At 41.9% G+C, this 20353-nt stretch overlaps 1 protein-coding gene across 5 annotated transcripts in view; it reads right to left on the reverse strand.

Moving 5' to 3' along the window:
* Window positions 1–20353, reverse strand: part of LOC126285404 (tyrosine--tRNA ligase, cytoplasmic) — a 103007-nt gene that overhangs the window by 30897 nt on the left and 51757 nt on the right. For all 5 annotated transcript variants that reach the window (XM_049984750.1, XM_049984753.1, XM_049984752.1 and 2 more), the window contains 4 exons: window positions 19268–19408; window positions 18972–19157; window positions 15746–15967; window positions 839–952 (listed from right to left, as the gene is read on the reverse strand). In XM_049984750.1, the coding sequence (XP_049840707.1) occupies window positions 839–952; window positions 15746–15967; window positions 18972–19157; window positions 19268–19408 (663 nt within the window). The remainder of the gene's footprint in view (window positions 1–838; window positions 953–15745; window positions 15968–18971; window positions 19158–19267; window positions 19409–20353) is intronic.

The following is a 20353-nucleotide window of genomic DNA, read 5'->3' on the forward strand; positions in this document are numbered from 1 at the left end:
CACGGCAAACTGGCTGACACTGACGGCGGCGGTGCACAAATGCTGCGCAGCTAGCGCCATTCGACGGCCAACATCGCGGTTCCTGGTGTGTCCGCTGTGCCGTGCGTGTGATCATTGCTTGTACAGCCCTCTCGCAGTGTCCGGAGCAAGTATGGTGGGTCTGACACACCGGTGTCAATGTGTTCTTTTTTCCATTTCCAGGAGTGTATGTAAAATTTTCAGAGTTTCTCTTCATAATGCAATATGTATGACATCTCTACAATGTTTGGTTCTTGTGCAACAAATAATTGAAAATGTTCCCGGACTTTATGTACACTCTGTATGTTAATACAATGTTTGTAGGTTCCTGCTTTCATCCACATATTTTGCAAATCCCACGATGAAGGAGAGTCATTAGGAATGTGAAACAAGTCAAGTTTGTTACACTTTTATGTGCAGCTATTCGAAGTAATAGTAATTAAAGAGGAGAAAATTATATGAGGATGTGTTGTTTCATTCAACTGTGCCTGGTCATAAAACCAATCATATGTAACAAGAACTTAAGACACAGCAACATGGAACAAAAGGGTAGTCGCAAATTTACTTCCCCTCACCATTTGTCCTACTGTATGCCCCTTGACCAAAGTCAAACAGTGACTTTTATACTTCATTCAAGAACGACTGTTCCCATCAACCCATTTTTTTCTTTTGGTGGATGAGCAAACCGCTGCTTCTGTAAGGCACTGATTGTGTTGTCTTTTGTTTCTGTGTATTTCAGATGTTTCTTTCTGTGTGGCAGTTTCCCTTAAATGTAGAATGATCTTGTAGTTATAGAAGGAAATTTAGATAATATCCTTACCAACATCTATTTTTTCAACATAAAGGGCATCAGCATCAGGGTGCTTCTCAACTTCAACAATTTTTCCAACACGGATATCAAGGCGCTGTGGCGATATATCATCAACAGGAGACTCTGTAAACAAAAATTTATATACTCAAGAATAGTAAAAGAAAAAATAATTTAAGTTGAAACAAAACATATAAATTATAAACCATATTTTCATAAACAGAACATGTTTATAATGAGATAAAAGAGATTATTGATATTATGACATGTAAAGCAGATAAATAAAGGTTATCAATGAATATATTTTTTTGCTAAGAAGGAGAACATGCGGCAATTGGATGTTTCTAATTTTGTAATATTTATGGCACATGAAGTTCAAAAACAAAATATCAATGTTTCAAAAGAGTTTGATGTACTTTCAAAAAATTGTTGAGAAAACTGACGTTCAAGTTTTTCCCTTGCCTTTAATACCCTAAAGTAAGGATGATTTTTCGAGTGGCTCTGCAGCAGAATTCTTTCCTGCCATGTGGGCGACCTGGGCTCAGCAGCCAGAGACAGTGATTTGTGTGTGTGTGTGTGTGTGTGTGTGTGTGTGTGTGTGTGTGTGTGTTTTTTTACTGCAGAAGCAGGCCTTTTGGCTGCAAGCTTACTTGTTTAACAGTTTTTTGTTGTTGTGCCTGTCTGTGACTTAACAACATAACTACTATATGGTGAGTGGCAATTTGTCCTCTTCATAATATTGTTAATATTTGGGAAACATTACATAACATAATTTTCATAGAAAACATTTGGTATTCTTCCCATGTTAACTTAGAGAGACAGCAAATTACTGCAAGTTACTGGAAATAAAGATCACATGTTAATTACTTAACTAAACTTACACTGATTTCCATGAGCTGTGCTAGAAGTGATTGCAAGTGAAACAACTTTTTAAAAAATCTGAAAATGATTGCTTTGCTGATTAGATTAGATATGTACAGGCAACATCTGACGGGCTCAACATTTTAATTACATCCCAGAATAAAAAGACAAACTTTCAACAGCTCTGCTGAGAAAACTTATTTAGTGTTTATTAATATTTAAATTTATCATACATTTATTAAAAAAATAAGGTGGTGTGCCTCTGAAAATCAAATTATTCAGTATTTAAAAACATTCTTGAACATTTAAAACCACTTTTGAGGGTTTTTGTAATTTATTGCCGTAATAAGTTATGAATTTAGGATTGTCACACACAGTATTACACATTTTAATGTGTAGCATGAGCTAATAAAAACTGATTGTCACTCGTTATGTTATTCATGTAAGTGATCTGTATTTTCTGCACAATCTTCATCTAACAATAAAGACTGGGACAGCAGCAGCCACTTTCCATAATTTTTCCAAATATATTTCGTTTTATTGTATTTTCATTTAGAACAATTCCTTCTGGAGCATCTTCCTTGTCAATGGCAATCCAAGCTAGCTGTGCTGCCAGCTGGCATATGTTCCGTGGGAAATTCTTCTGGTTAACTCTCTGTACCATGTGTAGTTTTATCTGTTTCAAACTCAGTTGCTTGAGAACAAGCCTTACTGAAATATCTAGTCCTGAGTTTGGTTTTTGCACCACAAATGCATTCATACCAGCCATCTTAAAAAAAACATGCACAATGGCCACTTGTTTCCCTTCCAACATTATATTCTGAACACATGGCAACAACCACATCCACTCCTCTTTGTTGAGTTATTGAACATAACAGTCTCGGGCTTCTTCCGATTAACCATTTCTTCGTTGATTTTATTGTTTGTATGTATTGATGACAACTGAATTACACATTAATAGTTCTTTGGCTCATATGATATGACACAAACATGACATTGTTGCTATATCCGAATATGCAGTAATGTATTCCTCTTTTCTTGTGTGACAAGAATTCCAAAGGATTTTTTTTATTTTATTTTTGCACAATGTTCCAACAAGTGTAAGCTTACAATCTGTAAAACGTTTTCTAGCATAAATGTGCTTGTGAACCAATTATCAAAGATAATATAGTCCCTTCTGTTCCTTTCACTGGCTCTGTAGGTCTGAACACATCATCATCAGCTGTGTTACTCACTTAGAAGATACCTGTAGGTTGTTGTCCTACACGTATTTCCAAGTTTTGTACACAGTATGTTTTTGTTTCTGCCATGATAAATACTTTGATCTCATACTTTCCTGATTTTGAAGGAACTAACAACATTAGCCAAAGATAGTAAAATTTCATCCACTGTAAGGTATTCACTTGTTGTGTAATGCCTTGTAGGGTGTTTTGTGAGTCCCTACATCACTTAAATGGGCCAATTTATCACTTTTATGTTCTCTCTCATGTGAATATTACCTAATTTAACCCATCTCAAAAGAAAACAAAATCTTGCAGTTACATACATGGAGGGAATATTTCTTTCCCTGAGCCACAAGTGTCCCAAAATTCTTCCAAATTCATTTTGCATCCACAAAGACAGCCAGAAACGTACAGAAGTCTCACAAATGAATTCGGCTTCTCTTTTTCCAAGTTTATTTCAGTATTTGAGTCACTTTTATAAAGAGATATAAGTGAGCTATGTAATTATTTGTGCTCTTTATTATCAAATTAGAAAATCTTTGCCAATGAACAGTTCCCAGGCTTTGACAATGGTGGTAGCATTTCTGACTTCTTCACTGACACCAGGCAAATGCGTAGTTATACTGTGAGAGCTGATACAGACATTTTGGGTGGAAACATTTTTCAGCCATTTAATTCATCCATTTCTCGACAAATAGCAAACAGTGAAGCCTCACTGGAACCAACCAAACTAGTTGATAGAGAATCTAGATTAGTCTTAGTGAGTGTACCCATGTTTCTGATAGAAGTAACGGCGTTATCTTCACTGTTCAGCTGTTTGTCACTCACTTCACTTTCCATGTTGCCATTACTTTCAGGACAAAATTAGAATCTACAATCAAATTGTCGTTATCACTTTCTACTAATTTTTTTTTAATTTCTTCCTCAGTTAGCAGACAGTGCCAAGCGATTTTCATGCAGTTTTATTGCTCTCAGGGCATATAAAAAGCAAAGTGTGAAAGCAGAAAGAGTTAACATAAATAGATGGGCTGGGGCTCTCAGACTCAGAAGGTGTTTCTTCCCACGCCAACAATTAACTGGTGAACAAAGAGGAATGATGAAACAAGTAGTGGGTTCAAGGAATGTCAATTGAAAGCTACAAGACTGCCTACACTTGTCTGTCCTCTTTTGGAGTACTGTTGTGCTGTCTGGGATCCTTACCAGATAGGATTAATGGAGTACATAAAAAAAGTTCAAAGCAAAGCACCACATTTTCGCGAAATAGGGGAAAGAGTGTCACTGACATGATACAGAATTTGGGGTGGATATCACTAAAACTAAGTCTTTTTCATTGCGGCGTAATCTTCTCATGAAATTTCAGCCACCAACTTTCTCCTCCGAATGCAAAAATATTTAGTTGATGCCAATCTACATAGGGAGAAATATCATTCGAATAAATAACGGAAATCAGTCCTTGCACAGAAAGGTACAGGTGTCTGTTTTTTCCGCATGCTGTTGGAGATTGGAATAATAGAGAATTATCATGAAGGTGGTTTGATGAAACCTCTGCCAGGCACTTAAGTTAATTTGCGGAGTATCCATGTAGATTTAGATGTACAATGATTGGCTTAGTCATAAGCAGTGTAATCTTGTAGATATTTTTAAACCAAAATCCGCCTGGTACTGAGAGACCCAGGCCAACAACCGTTCTAGATTTTTAAGGGCACCTGTCCAGGGTGACATGAAGGAAATCAATGGCCTTGTTGGCACAAGAAGGTGAGAATCTCAATAGTCGAGAAGGCAGGTGAATTTTTCCTTCAGTCTGAACCTAAACTTAAAACCTATGGTACCAAGGTTGTGACAGAAGCCAACGTGCAGTGTCTATACTCCAAAGAACTGGCTGCAAAAGACATTGGTCCTCCATATTAAAAACTCCTCTGAGACTCATTACCTCAACTAATACCTTGACTTGGCAAATAGCCAAGGAGCATATCATAAAAACCAATTTACCTTGAGTGTACCAATGCAAGCAGGCTACCAGGTTCTGGGAAGCCTGCAATGCATGTGAAGGGAGTCAGACTTCTGAATACCTCAGCATCCATAATGAATCGAACATCAAAGATAAGACCATAAATGACCCTTAAATTGGAAACCATTAACATACAGACCAAGATCGAGGATGGTGAACTAAAATAAGTCTTTGACAGTATAAAGGAATATGGGATTGCTATCTTGTCACTGCAAGAAATGAATTTCAAGGATGAGAAGGATTAGAACACAACAGAGTAAGAACGGTATATCATATTAAGAGAAGACCAGGTCACAGGGTTACACAACAGCCTTTTACATTTGACACAGGCAGGCACTATTTGGCCAGTGTTACTGAATAAAAGTGTATGATGGCTGGTTGGTTGATTGAGGTTGAAGGGACCAAACAGCAAGGTCATCAGTCCCATGTTTCAAATGTAGTCCATTCAGATAGTGCGACACCTCAGAAAAGTCACAACGATAAAAGGGAAAAGGATAAAAAATGTAGAAGTGCAGTCATGTCGTCAATAGTGAAAAAAAAAATTGAGGTAAGTCAGCAAGAGAGCGACCCCAACGCTATGCTAAAGGCAGGAAATAGCCCAACTCTGAAGCAGTAGAGGCAAGACCACCTGTGACTTAAAAGCAATCAGCAGCTAGAATGTAGAAGTGCGTATGGGAAAAGGAGACTAACCAATCCTAAAAATTGATAAAACAGAGTAGAAGGGGAAGAAAAGAGAATCTTAGCCAGGTAGGGGAGTCGGAAATCTCCAAACACAGCTTACAGTGGGAGATACCCCAACGCTCACCTCCCTGCCCCAACACCAGAGTGACGTTAAAAACCTTAAAACTGAGAATAAAAACCACTTTCCTGAAGGAAACTGAGAACCAGTTCGACTATCCAGGAATCGTCAGCCAACATTAATGGTAAAGTGCGGAGAAGTCTGTACTTAGTACGCAGAGCCAAAAGAAGGGCATTCCGCCAAAATGTGGACTACTGACTGGAAGGCTCCACAACCACAAAGTGGGGGGTGCTCATTATGCAAATGAAAACCATGGGTCAGCCTGGTAAGGCCGATGTGGAGACGACACAGAGTGGTTGAGTCCTTTCAGGAGAGGCGAAAGGAAGAACGCCATGAGCCTGGTGTCACCTTAGTTGGTTGATTGCTTTGGTGAAGGAGACCAGACAGCGAGGTCATCGGTCTCATCGGATTAGGGATTGACGGGGAAGGAAGTCGGCCGTGCCCTTTGAAAGGGACCATCCCGGCATTTGCCTGGAGCGATTTAGGGAAATCACGGAAAACCTAAATCAGGATGGCCGGACGTGGGATTGAACCGTCGTCCTCCCGAATGCGAGTTCAGTGTCTAGGTGTCACCTTAATCGCACAAAGTTTATTACACAGGGAGGTAGCCTCCCAAGAGTTGGCCCATGATTGTGCTAAGTGGGATTTGACGAGAAGCTGTAAATCCGCTGCAGGAGGGGTTACAGAGAATGGGGGCTAAGTGACTGCTCTCCCAGCCAAACGATCAACGAGCTCATTACCCGGGATACCCACATGGCCGGGGACCCAAAGAAAGTCAACAGAACAAGCAGCACGGTGAAGATCAGCAAGACGGTCATGGATGGCAGAGACCAAGGGATGGTGCAAAAAACACCAGTCAGTAGCCAGAAGGCCACTCATTGAGTCCATACATAACAAAATGCGGTTGTGTTGGGACTGTTTAATAAAGGTAAGGGCCTGGGAAATTGCCATCAATTCCGCAGTAAACACCCCACATGTAGGTGGCAGCAGGTGATTTTTCCATGCCAACAGAGGATGTGAAGGCATATCCTACACAATCAGCAGATTTAGAGCCTCCGGTATGAAAAACAATAGCATCCCGAAACGCCCATAAAATTCGGCAGAAAAAGGAACGAAACACCATCGGGGGGATGGAATCTTTCAGACCTCGGCGGAGATCCATCCAAATTCGGGGCTGAGGAACTAACCAAGGGAGGGGGGCAGGGAGTGTGGAAGACAGGACAAAGAAGGAAGCCGAAAATCGTGGCGTAGAGACGCAAGGCGGAGGACAACCGGTAAACCTGCCCGATGGCGAGAATCAGGTGGGCAATGTTCATGGTCTGGGAACAGGATTGAATACGAAGGATGGGTGGGGGAGGAATGGACTGCGGTTGCATAAGACACCAGAAGCTGGGACCGCCAAACTGAAACGGGGGGGAATCGCAGCTTCAACCAGGAGACTATCAACAGGGCTAGTCAGGAAGGCACCGGTGGCCAAATGGATATCATAATGGTGGACTGGATCCAACACATGCAGTATGGAAGGCGCAGCTGAACCATAAACTTGACAACCACAGTCCAAGTGAGACAGAACTAAAGCACAATAAAGGCGGAAAAGGATGGAGCAGTCCGCACCCCAAGAGGTGTGGGCAAGGAAGCAAAGGACATTGAGTTTACGGAAACATCCTACCTTCAGAATTCTGATATGGGGCAACCAAGTGAGCTTATTGTCAAAAAGAAGACCCAGGAAATGAAACTGTGGGACCACAGGCAATCGTTGTGCATCGAGATAGAGCTCCAGACCGGGGTGGATCGTAGTACGGCGACAGAAGTGGACCACCCGTGATTTCAAAGGACAGAATTGCAACCTGTGTGAGAGGGTCCATGCAGAGGCACGCCGTATAGCTCCCTGGAGCTGCCACTCTGCAGAGGCCATCAAAGAGGAACTAACCCAAATGCAGAAATCATCCACATACAGAACAGGGGCAACCAAAGGATGGACAGAGGCCCCAAGCCCAACGATAGCGATGAGAAAAAGAAGTACACTCAATACAAAACCCTGAGGGATGCTAGTGTCCTGGGTCCATGGAGAACTAAAAACAGTACCAACCTGAACCCTGAACGACTGGCAGATAAAAATCGGGAGTAGGCCCCGAAGACCGCACTGATGAAGTGTAAGTAAGATGTGATGATGCCAAGCTGTGTCATAGACCTTGTGAAGGTTGAAAAATACTGAAATCAAATGGCGGCGCTGGGAAAAAGCCTGCTGAACTGCGGATTCCAAGTGAAGTAAATGATTGATCGGAGACCGTCCCTCTCAGAAGTCACACTGGTAAGAGGACAATAGATCCCGAGATTCGAGGACCCAATTCAGCCGACAGGCTACCATCCATTCAAGTAACTAGCAACCAACATTTGTCAGACTAATTGGCCGATAGCTTTCAACAAACCAGGCTTAAGGACAGGAACCACGATGCTATCCCTCCACTGAGAAGGGAAGTCGCCCTGGAGCCAAATATAGTTTAACACTTGGAGAAGATGTTGCCGTTATGGAGCTCTGAGATGTTGAAGCAGTTGGTTATGAATGGAGTCTGGGCCAAGGGCCGTATCATGAGAAGAAGAAAGAGCGGAAAAAAATTCCCATTCAGTAAAGATTTGTTTTAAGATTCTCACTGACAAGGGATAAAACTTAAGGTGGAAGCTTCGACCCACTGTTTCCGGTGAAGGAAAGCGCCAGATACTAGGCTGATGCTGATTATGTTGCAAAATGGGTCGCAAGATGCTCCGCAAGAATCAACGGGTCCATACAAAGGCCATCTGGGAGGTGAAGCCCTTTCAGGGTGGACTGCCGATGGCAACCCTGGAGAGAGTGAAGTGTAGCCCATACCCGTGACATAGGAACAGTAGAACCGAGGGAAGAAACAGTGTTCCCAACATATCCGTTTGCTCTGTTCGATTAAATAACGGGCTTTAGCGCGAAGGCGTTTAAAGGTAATAAGGTTGTCAATGGATGGGTGCCTCTTAAGGTGTTGCAAAGCTTGACGGCGATCACGGATGGCAATGGGAATGGCTGTACTCCACCACGAAATGGTCCAGATGAACATGGTACAGCAAGGCTAGCAGTGCGAACAATCATGTCAGACACGTCACGTAGGACATCATCAATACAACCTGACAAAGAGGGACAAAACACGACCAGTTCAGTGTATAGAGACTAATCAGCATGTTGGAAAGACCATCGAGGTAACCTGTCCATCGTGGAGTGGGAAGGGAGCGAGGGAATCAACGGGAAATGGTCACTATTACAAAGGTCGTCGTGTGGCCACCAGAGTGATGAAGGGAAGAGGGAGGGAGGGAGGGAGGGAGGGAGGGAGGGAGGGAGGGAGGGAGGGAGGGAGGGAGGGAGGGAGAAGAAAGAGAAAGATCAATGGCAGAAAAGGTACCATGACCGGCACTGAAATGAGTAGGGTCTGCAAGAAACTGGTCTATGAGAAGACCTCGTCTAGATGGAAATGCCCTGCTCCACAAGGGATGATGAACATTAAAATCCCCGAGAAGGAGGAAGGGAGGAGGAAATTACTAAAGAAGGGTAGTTAAGGCAGCAGTCCGGACAGGAGCGAGATAAAGGTTGCAAACTGTGACCTCAGAGTCCAGGTTGACCCTAACAGCAAGCACTTTCAATGTAGTTTGAAGAGGAATCCACGTGCTAGCAATGTCTGTCCGGAGCAACGTACAAACGCCACCAGAAGTCCGTAGGAGGCCGACCTGACCTCGACAGAAAACACGGAACCCACAGAGGGTCGGTAAGTGACCAGTAAAATGAGATTCCTGTAGAACCACAGAAGCTGCAGAGCAAGACGAAATAAGGGATTTCAACTCCGGAAGGTGATGGTAATATCCATTACAATTCTGTTGGATAACCACAGAACGATGATTCTAATAGGAGTTGAACAGGCTAAAGCCAGACATGCTGCCGGGTCACCACCCGTCACCGACAAGGAGGGGGTGACATCCATGAACAAAAGGTCAGAATCTGGTTGTGAAGCCGGTGTGGGACCTCTGGTCACACCAGAGGCTCCTTGTCCTGGGACTTATGTTTCTTCTTTTTTTCTGTTTGAGATCGAGGAGGGCTGTGTGGCATAAAGCAAGATCGGGAACAGAAAAAGATAGGGCAACCTGGGGGTCGACAGACCGTGGTTCTCGCGATTGTCGCATGGCAGCTGACCTTTGGCCTGGAAGGTGCCGGGAAAGGGTATCCAGGGAGGGGCACCCTTGACAGGAAGATGCTAAAGAAGTGGGACACTTCTCCAGCTGGGGAGGGGGAGCTGAGCTTGGAGGAGAAGGTGTGGGAGCTGCAGGGGAAGGGGGGAGGAGGGGCGTCCGGGACTGGGGTAAGGAAGGGGGAGGAAGGGGTGAAGACATGCATACTTCTTACGAGCCTCAGTGTACGTTAAACAATCAAGGGACATACACTCCTGTATTTTCTTTTGCTTCTTATATACTGGGCAATCTGGTGAATGTGGAGAATGATTGCCATGACAATTAACACACACAGGAGGGGGAACACACGAACTCCCCTCATGGAGTGGGCGTCCACAGTCACCACAGAGAGGGGCCTGTGAACAGCGGGAAGACGTGTCCAAAATGCAAGCACTTAAAACACCTCACAGGAGGTGGGATGTACGGCTTCACATCACATTGATAAACCATAATCTTTACTTTCTGAGGGAGGGTGTCCCCTTCAAAGGCCAGGGTAAAGGCACCAGTATCAATGCGATTGTCCTTCGGACCCTCCTGAAGCACTAAAAGAATCAGTTCGACGCGGAGAGACTGCCGCAGAAGAACGACCAGAATTCTGAACTTGTATGCGTTTCATTTGCATAGCGTCTGCCCTGATATCACCCACTCCGATCAGGGACTCTCCTCACAGATGCCACCCAGCCACAGCAAGGGCCGTCTGGCATGGCGGCCATTGCCGGGAGTTATGATGCTCCAGGCTGACAAGCAACCACTCCTAGGATTACATGAGGAGGTCACAGCTCAGGTATCAGAAGTGCGATCCCTGCGTGTTCAGGGGGCTCAACCAAAAGAGTACATAGTGACACCACCACACGGGCTGGCTACTGTGCCGCCTATGCACCCGAGCATCAGACAACGACATGAAAGAAAAGGTGGAATGAACAAGGAGGGCACATGTCACAGACACTAGGTAGGATAGCAGGGCCAACATAAGCAAGGACACCGAGAGAGAGAGAGAGAGAGAGAGAGAGAGAGACGGCGAAGGGGAGGAAAGGAGGGAAGGGGCAAGGAAATGCAGCCCTGGAAAGAAGGAACGCTGCAATAGCTCGGGGCCCCGTGCTCGCCGCGCACGTACTCACGATAGAAGTGTGAGCCCCCTGGGGGGAAAGTGTATGAATGAAAGGCTGTTGTAGCTAGCAATAAAAATAGGAACTAAAACCGTCATCCTGATAAATGCACATGCACCCATGAATGATAAAAACAGAATCAACAATACAGAAGTGGGACAATTCTGGAACAAACTGGATAAGGAGATGAGATGACTCACAGCCATTCACTATAAAGCCATAAAGCTAAGACATCTAAGGAGACAACATGGGTGAGTCAAGATAACAGAATTGGAGGAAGATAACTAGATCATGTAGTGATCTGAGACAAGAACCACAGTAGAATAGAACCTGACCATTATCTTACCGAAATTAAATTTAAATGGTGACCAAACAGAAATAAAATGATAAAGATGAACACACACAGTATGGACAAACAACTTTTGAACAGACACAAGGGTGAATCTGCATGGATACCAACTGAAAGACTGAAGGTTAATAGTGGAGAATGTGAACTTCTGTTACCTGGGGAACTACAAAACAGGAAAGTTACAGAAGAACAAGAGCATAATACAATCCCAAATGCTGCAGGAAGTACAGCATGAGGCAAAGACAATCTATGGAAAGAAAAGCCTGTCCAGGAACACCAAACTGAGACATCATACATAAAAAATAAACACTGCAATGGACCTCATGGACATGACTACCTTGGGCATGAGAAACTGTATCCAACTGGAGGAGGAGGAACAAAAGATCTTGAGAGGCATGTGGAGACAAAAAACACCATGTGAAGTATGTATGCATGCTTAAAGACAGAAACGCAGAGCTACATGAGAGTTTTGAACCAGTTTCAATCATGATACAGAGAAGATTGAGATTTACCAGGCCATCATAAGGATGGAAGACGTGTGTGTGTGTGTGTGTGGGGGGGGGGGGGGGGGGGAGGGGTTATCAATTGTGAGGTTATAAGTGGCCTCATGAAAATTTGTAGAAACAAACTGGTTAGAACATGTAAACGTTGTAAAGCAAGTCTGAGTTAATTTTACATAAATGTGCACTCATTCTCTCCCAACCACACAGAGACTCATCCGCACAATTACACTACGCTCACCTCCTTTAAGACAGCATAAATATTGTCATATATTCTAAAACTATCAATTATGACAATACAAGAGGAAAACTTAAAGAATTGCACTGGGATATATGGCTAGCTAATCACTTCAAAAAAGAAATAGAGGCCAGGCGCACATTAAAACATTTCTCTAAAATTTTAGAGAACGAGTTAGACATGTCACAGAACCTTAAAAGTCGTATGACATTCATGTCATTATCAGCTGAAACAAAAGGGCAAATATATACGTACATTAGCTGCTGCCTTCCTGCCTGAATATGAAACAGTCAACTAAAATGTGGCTAACTGTGATCTGTACACCATACCTCAAGCACCATGAACTGAAGTCTCTCACTGGATCGAGAATCCATGCGTCACAATACTGTTCCCTATGAAAAGGTGAATGAGAAGGACCTCATCCTGTGTGTGCGGCTCGAAGGAGCTGTGCCATAGCCGAGGAGTTGAATTTACGACATGCAGCTAATTGTCTCTTACTTCAAGCCACTCTTCTTCCTATTTATGTATGACACTGTACCTCAATAGTAAGATGATAGCCTCTAGGCGAAAGGTACACTGAACAACATCTTGTTCCTGCAACATGCTTCCTTTGTTGCTACATCTGCCAACTGCATTTAGTTTCCCTTAATAATTGTGTGCCCCAGTATCCAGAAAAAAGACACTGCCTTCCCTAGCCTTTTCTGGTGGAGAAGGATGTTCTGGATATTCTTAGACTACTTTACCTGCTGGGCACATGTGTTACAGAGAGCGAAAGGCACTCAGTCGATATGAGCATATGAGAAATTCAGTAGTTGCAACACACCTTATCTGTTCCAATTTCCTCAAGATCTTGTGTAATTCTCGATCAAACACAGTGAATTCTTGAGATTACCTGATACTGAGGACACGATCAGAGAAAGCAGCAGACCAGTCAAGGGAGTCCCCTGTGAATACAACAATATAGTTGTGGAGCCCCTTTAAAATGTTATAAAATACTGTTTTCTTTTAAACAGATGCAGAAGTGGTGCCTCTCCTGTATCTCACTAAATCTAAAATTACTCTGGGCCTCTGCAGTAACCAGGGTGGCGGTCTGTTTCAGTCCTGGATTTGGGTTTGTACTTCTACTGAGTGAGCCCTGCTCATACTTCACACAGATCCCAAACTGCCTTGTTGCTTGTCAATGATTCAAGGAAAAGTGTTCCATGAGCAACATTATGGTATGATGGTGAAGTGGGAACACTAAGGATCTTAAATGCCTGACGCACAATAAGGAGTTGCTACCAGATAGTGAGCGGTGGATCCCTAGCCTCAGCACAGAGGCTGGGTATGTGGCTGGTCCTGTAAGCTACCATGTCCAACCTGATCCCTTCAATAGTGAATAGTGCTGTGTATGAGCCATTTTACCCTCTCTACCAGCAACCCCTTTCACACCCGCATCATGCGAGTGGTCTACCCGGTGAAGTCAAAGGGGTCAACACCTGCAAATGACAGCCAGAAGTTCTCTGCCTCCACTAGGCTGACAGCTGGGAGCATGAGTGTCACTAGAGATTGCTGGCCCCATGGACTTGCTACCCGCTTGTTTGCATCAGCCCACATGGCCAGAAATAGATTCAGCTCTATCCTGGCACTGCTAGAGTATTTAGGCTGGTGCTAAGTTATGCCAGGCCAGTGGATTCCTGAAGTCCTCTGGACTAGGCGTAGACTTCAGTAATGGTCCATGAATTAGAAATCTCACTAATGATATCACCAGTCGCCACACAGCATGGAGCAGTGAGTGACTACCTCAGACATTGCCAGGAAGTGGTATCTACACCAGAGGCTGCAGTGGATTGTGGTACTGGCCATCACCAGTTGTAACTTTTCAACTCCAAAGTGAACTCAGGCTTTAACTTTGTCATTTTTTGGGGCTGTGTGCCCAATTACAAACTTGTGCTGATCTAATGATAACCACAAATTTACCATGGCTGGTTCTTGCAAAAACTCACTCCAAGGAGTAGATTTTTATTTATATGTTGTTTAATAAATTTGTTCTGCATTGTTTCCTGCTGTGTATTCCCACTGCACCTCCACCAGTGTGAAACTTATCAGATAGCATCAATGATCTTCAAGTAAGGAGGGATTACTGATCTGTACACTGTTCACCCATAGTCTAGCTGCGATCTTATGGAAGCCCTGCCTGCTCCGCATGACCTGACTCTAAGAAATTTAAGATATTCAGTGCTTTTTGGGTATTTATGTTTAGGTCCTTTAGGTGTGGTAACGACAATAGTTTTTAATAAAAAAAATGAGGTGCAGAATGATCACCAAGGATTTAAAATGTAGAACAGTGTCCCTCATATGCAAGTGAGGTAAATAAAAAAATATGGGAACGATGATTGAAATAAACACAAACACACTTATCTGCAGAAAATTTGAACTCTGTCTACACAACCCATTCTGGCAATATTTTCACTCTAATTGTAACTGACAAGTTACTGTTGTAGTGTTAGAGGAGAAACAAAAAACTAGAAAACGGTCCACAGATACAGAGCATTAAACAGGACTCCTTACCATAGATGCTACACCATTTACGGTTATGGCAAAGTGAGTAACGCTTAAAACCCTTCCTTGAAAATGCCATTCCACTGGTCAAAACTATCCAACAGCACATCATGTCTCAGTACCTATGAAAGTGGCTACCTGCTTAGCTGAGTGGTATTGTGTTAGCCAATCATGCAGCGGGTCGGGGTTCGATTCCCGGCCAGGTCACAGATTTTCTCCACTCGTGGATTGGGTGTTGTGTTGCCCTCATCATCTTTTCATCATCATCACTAACATGCAAGTCGCCCAATGTGGCATCACTTGAAATAAGACTTGCAACCCAGTGGGTGAACTTTCCTGTATGGGGCCTCCCAGCCAACAATGTCACACAATCATTTCATTTTCACTTATGAAAGTGTTTGGATAAGAACTGAATGACTATGGGAAGGTGAAGTTGGAAATCCCACTTGTAGAACTGTCCTACAATACTGGTCCTATAAGTAATGCCTTGTGCCTTAATGATGCCACAAATTATCCCTTTACAATGCCGTGGATTAATAGCTCTGGAATCGACACTGAGAGCAGCTAAGAAGTTACCTGGTCTCTAATATCAGACTGGACGATAGTTGACCATTCACTCCAAGGTCTTTCCTACACAAATTGCCAAGGCAGCACTTCTGTAACTAGTGTGACATTTTCAGCCTTTTCATAGTTTGAGGACAGTGTGAATAGCATTTTGTTGCAGTTTTACAGTAATCTATTATCTGGAAGCCACAACCTAATGTTAAGAAAAGCAATGGATGCAGTATATAACCATGTGGTATACCCTCCCCCCACTTCACAGCACTAACTAGATTCATATCTATTCCCGGTCTGTGAAATATAAATCTTACACTCAAAATATGATGTTGTAGTCAATTATATATATATATATATATATATATATATATATATATATATATATATATATATATATATATATATATATATATATATATATATATATATCAAATACATAGAGTCAATAATATAGAGCAGAAAAGAAGATCAGATAGACAGAATTATAGGCAACTTACTCAGTTTTCCAGGTGGAGGATAAGCCTTCTCCACCAAGAGCTTTAACTCTTTTTCCTCAAATTTCTTTCTAATTGGGTCTAAAAGCCTATTCATGTATATTTCAACACCTGCTTTTAGGTCTCCTGGATGCACCTCCTCTTTTCGAAAGGCCTCCTCCAGGGAATCGTAAGTTGAATAAGTGACATTTCCTCCATGTTCCGCAGCACGCTGCACTGTAAACCCTTAGGAAAGGCAGGAGAAAAATTAATAAATAAATGATACTGTACTCCTACATAAAGTCAACACAAAAGAAAACATAAGTGAGGAGTACTGATACAGCAAATCCGGCATTATTGAGGAGGGAACAGAAGTGGTTTAGGATTGCTGTGTCATGACACAATAAATCTGGCACTCTTGAGGAGGGAACAGAAGTGGTTTAGGGCTGCTGTGTCATAACATTTTTCTACTAGGCTAGTGAGGAAAAAAGACTGGCATCTTATTAAAATCTGGAGGTATTTTGTGGAAGGAAGGGGGCGTCAAGTTGCGAAAAGGGAATTTTTATTGTACGCTCAACAGTGGTTGGTGGTGAATATGGAGGGACAAAGGAGAGCTAAGCAACATTTAAAACCAATGTGGTCTGGGTTCTGGGCAGGAGAGCAGCAGTTTTTCTGAATTAGTACACATTCTGCTCAATGAGCATCAGATTCTTTGAATGAGGATTAGAACTGTCTCTCCAACATGTCCTTTATAACCGTATTGCTTCTGACAACAAACTATTGAACTTTCTCCCTTCATACTTACCACAGACCTCTTCTTAATCTCTCCATATTTCGCCACTCCATTTCTGCACCTCTACTCCATTCCATTCCATTCCTGCTTCTCCACACTACACTCGCCATACAGTTTAGATATGTTTGTATCTCACTGTCCCCTCGGACATTTTCACGCATTATTAACCCTCTATCCACCTCCACACTGTTTCATTTTATGCTATTGTTATCTCTTCATACTCATATTAGTTGCAGTAGCATTTTAACTGACTCTTCCTTATGTCTTTGTACAACAACATTACAATAAATGAAAAGTGCTATATTGCTTATGCTCTACAGGATTAATTTATTGAATTACCCATTTTATAGATTACAAGGCCATCGCCAAACTTTAACTGACTTATGTCATCAATGAAGTTGCAATGTTTGTAAACAACAGTGGAAAAGATGTAACTCATTTAGACTGAGCCACATACGTACAATGAACGTCATCTTTGATAGTGTGGTGGTAATGCAGTTTAAAAGGTAAAAAGTTGTACAATAAATTAATGCAGTATAAAGGGGAGCAAACAGGGAAAAAAATTGACACTACTAAAAAACTGTGCCTATGTAATGGTTTATATTAAATAAACGAACTAAATAAATAAAGCAAAATTAGTACTTGACAAGATTACTTCTGGAAGTACTGAACATGGAAAATAATATAAGAGCCAATTAAAAGAAATTAACAATTGTAACATCTGAATATACGGAGTACAGAGGTAATCGTAATAAAATAAAAAGAAACAAATACATACAGGAAAATGGAGGATTATAATGGAACACACTGTGTGGAAAGTGGAAAATGAGAGGATTACGTGAAGTTTAGAAGAGAGGAAGTATTAAGCTGTGTTTGGTTATTTAACATTAAATCACAACTGTGGGCTAGGTGTTTGTTAGTTTCCACAACTACCAAATTATTTGAGTTTTTGGTCTTTGTTTGCTAAGTGAAGGACATGTCACTGGCTGGCAGTTGTGGCCGTCACTCAGTACTGAGTGAGTGCCACAAAACTACAAGCCACAGTCACACATTCTTCACTTAGCAAACAAAGGCCAAAAACTCAATCAGTTTGAAGGCCTGAAAAATCAACAAATTTTTAGCCCACAGTTCCAATTTAATCTTAAATAACCAAACACAGCTTAATATTTCTCCTCTTCTACACTTCACATAATCCTCTCTGTTGCGATTACTTTCCACACTGTCTGTTCCTCCCTTTATATTTATTTGTTGTTCAACTTTACATCTTTTAAAATGCATTACCACCACATTGTCAAAGGTGGCATGTACTATGTGTTAGAGCCTCAATCTATATGAGTAACTTCTTTCCCAATGTTGAAAAGTGACACATTTTATTTTATGTACAAGTTTTTGGATGCATTATTTACTTACTTACTTGTACTGATACACGTTACATGATGACCCTGTCTTGGTGTTTTGCCATTATGAGTGTAGATGGTATAATAGGTACAATATTATTCTTTATGTCTTTGTTAGTCTACATCTAAATATGGCATCTCATTCTTACATCTTAGCTGGTACGATGTGGTCCTTATGGCATCTTGGAGTGTAAATGTCAGTTGTCTTTTTATTATGGTATGATCACATAATTTATATGTTTACTTTTCGCTTGAGTGACCTTGATATTTTTGACAGCTTTGGCTTAGCAATGCTATCTATCTACAACGGAATGCCAAGTCTGATAATGGCCTTGTAAGCTGAAAACTGGTGAGCTAGTATATTAACCCTGTAGAACATAAACAATATGGTGCTTTTCATGTATTAGTCACACCAGCCTTATATGGCAAGTGTAACTTCCTTTAGTCATGAAAGTTCTTTCCCAAGTCATCATATTTTATGTTCATTATGTTTTGTGTGTCACTGAATACATTTTGTTCATAGGGTATTCCATTTGGAAATCTTCATTACTTTTAACTCATCAAGAGATTCACCATTTTTTAAAATAAAAGCCTCCAACTTAAACTTCCCATCTGAACAATCAGGTCTTCAAGGCATTATGATCTGACCAATTCATTCAAGCAATGGTGGGATGTACGTGGTGCACCAGAACAAAGTCCCAGTTAATAGGAAGTGGAAAGCAACTTCTAATTAGACTTATATTAACTGTTAAATTTAGGACGGATATGCACAATCACAGAATATGCAGCTTACACTGCTTTTGGTTGAATGTTACTGGATCATGAAGTACAGGTAAAATAAATTATACAGTACAAAATAAGTTCATGGAATGAAGTGATAAATTCATCAGTCAATCACCCATTTGACTGAACTCTTATAGTGAAATTTTCCTCTTCTTTTTCTATTACCTATACAGAATCTGTGTGTCAAGAATGAGATGTCTACCATCTACACCCAACAAAAATGAAAATATGAAAAGTTAATCTTCACAAATAATCACTTCTTCATGTAAGTACTGACCTTCACCTTCCTTGAACAATGGAAAGAGGACATGTTTAGCAAATGCAAGAACCCCATTGTCTTGGACATTTCCAGGCTCACAAAATGCTTTTTTCAGTTTCTTCTTCACCGCTGCTGGTGAATCCAAAAGATCAATCTTACTGTCTTCTTCAGATGAGGACATCTTACCTCCAGCAAGCCCTGGAACTAAACAATACTTCCTGTCTCCATATCATGATTGTTTGGCAATGCTGCAAGTATTGACAAGTATAATATATTACAATCTAGTCTTTTCTCCACACAGTTTAACTCCTTACCCATAGGATTCATTATGTGGATTCTCTTAGAATATCCCAACTGGGGCAAGTACTTTTCGGCAAACGTAAAAATTTTACGCTGATCCACACCACCAAATTGTGCATCAACATGCAGATATTCTTCATCTAGTGCTTGAAGTCCTATGGAAAACAATAATTCTCACATTACACATTAACAGTTTATTATTATTATTATTATTATTATTGCAGCGTTTTCTACGCAGATCTAATTTTGGAATGTTAAACAGTTGTGAATAATTCTGTTTAATGAATAAAAAAATAACTTGGGCAAAACAAAGCAATATCAAGCCAAGGATCACAAATTATTATGAAGATGCTACAACGATCGATCAAAGCAGACCTAACAGCAAGGCAGAAGTTTATGATAAATAATCAGAGCACTGTTTCAGTGGTTTCAATCTGGAACCACCAGTAGAATGCAGCAACAGGGGAAGGAAGACAGGCATTTTATAGTAATTGAGTGGGTTGGTGGTTTACACTTGGACTAGTGTGAAAGAGATTTCAGTAAGTCTGCCACACACAGTCCGGTCTCGGGCACCACCCATACTGTCAACTTTTTCAATGGCTTCATTTCAATGGCTGCCTCACAGCCTGTGTCATCTGGATCCTTCCCATCAACATTAACTTTTCTGAACTGTGCAGGTGAGAACTCTCCTTGCAATATATCTTATGTTCCTGTAACCCTTTGGGCCTCAACCTTCATTAGTCACTTCCCTACCCTTATTGTCCCTTCCCTGTTCCCATTCCAGTAATACACAACCCTCTATTCCACCAATGTAACCACAGTCTTTCCACTTCTCTCCTTTTCCGCTAACCCCCCCCCCCCCCCCCTCCCTTCCAGCATTCTATCTCACCTCCCGACTGCACCTAGCTGCCCTACCCTCTCTCCACCTCATCCCTATATGCTCCCACAAGCAGCACTTTACCATCCTCCACCCCTACCCTGCTATACCTCCCCCTCCCCACCCCAGCCTCTTCCTTACACCAACCACCCGGTTGCTTATCCCGTCATGTGCTGCTGTTCAGCGTCTGACCTCAGTTGTCAGAGACTGTCGTCGCGTGTGT

This window comes from Schistocerca gregaria, chromosome 8 (genome assembly GCF_023897955.1).
Source record: "Schistocerca gregaria isolate iqSchGreg1 chromosome 8, iqSchGreg1.2, whole genome shotgun sequence".
In the NCBI taxonomy this organism is placed as follows: domain Eukaryota; kingdom Metazoa; phylum Arthropoda; class Insecta; order Orthoptera; family Acrididae; genus Schistocerca; species Schistocerca gregaria.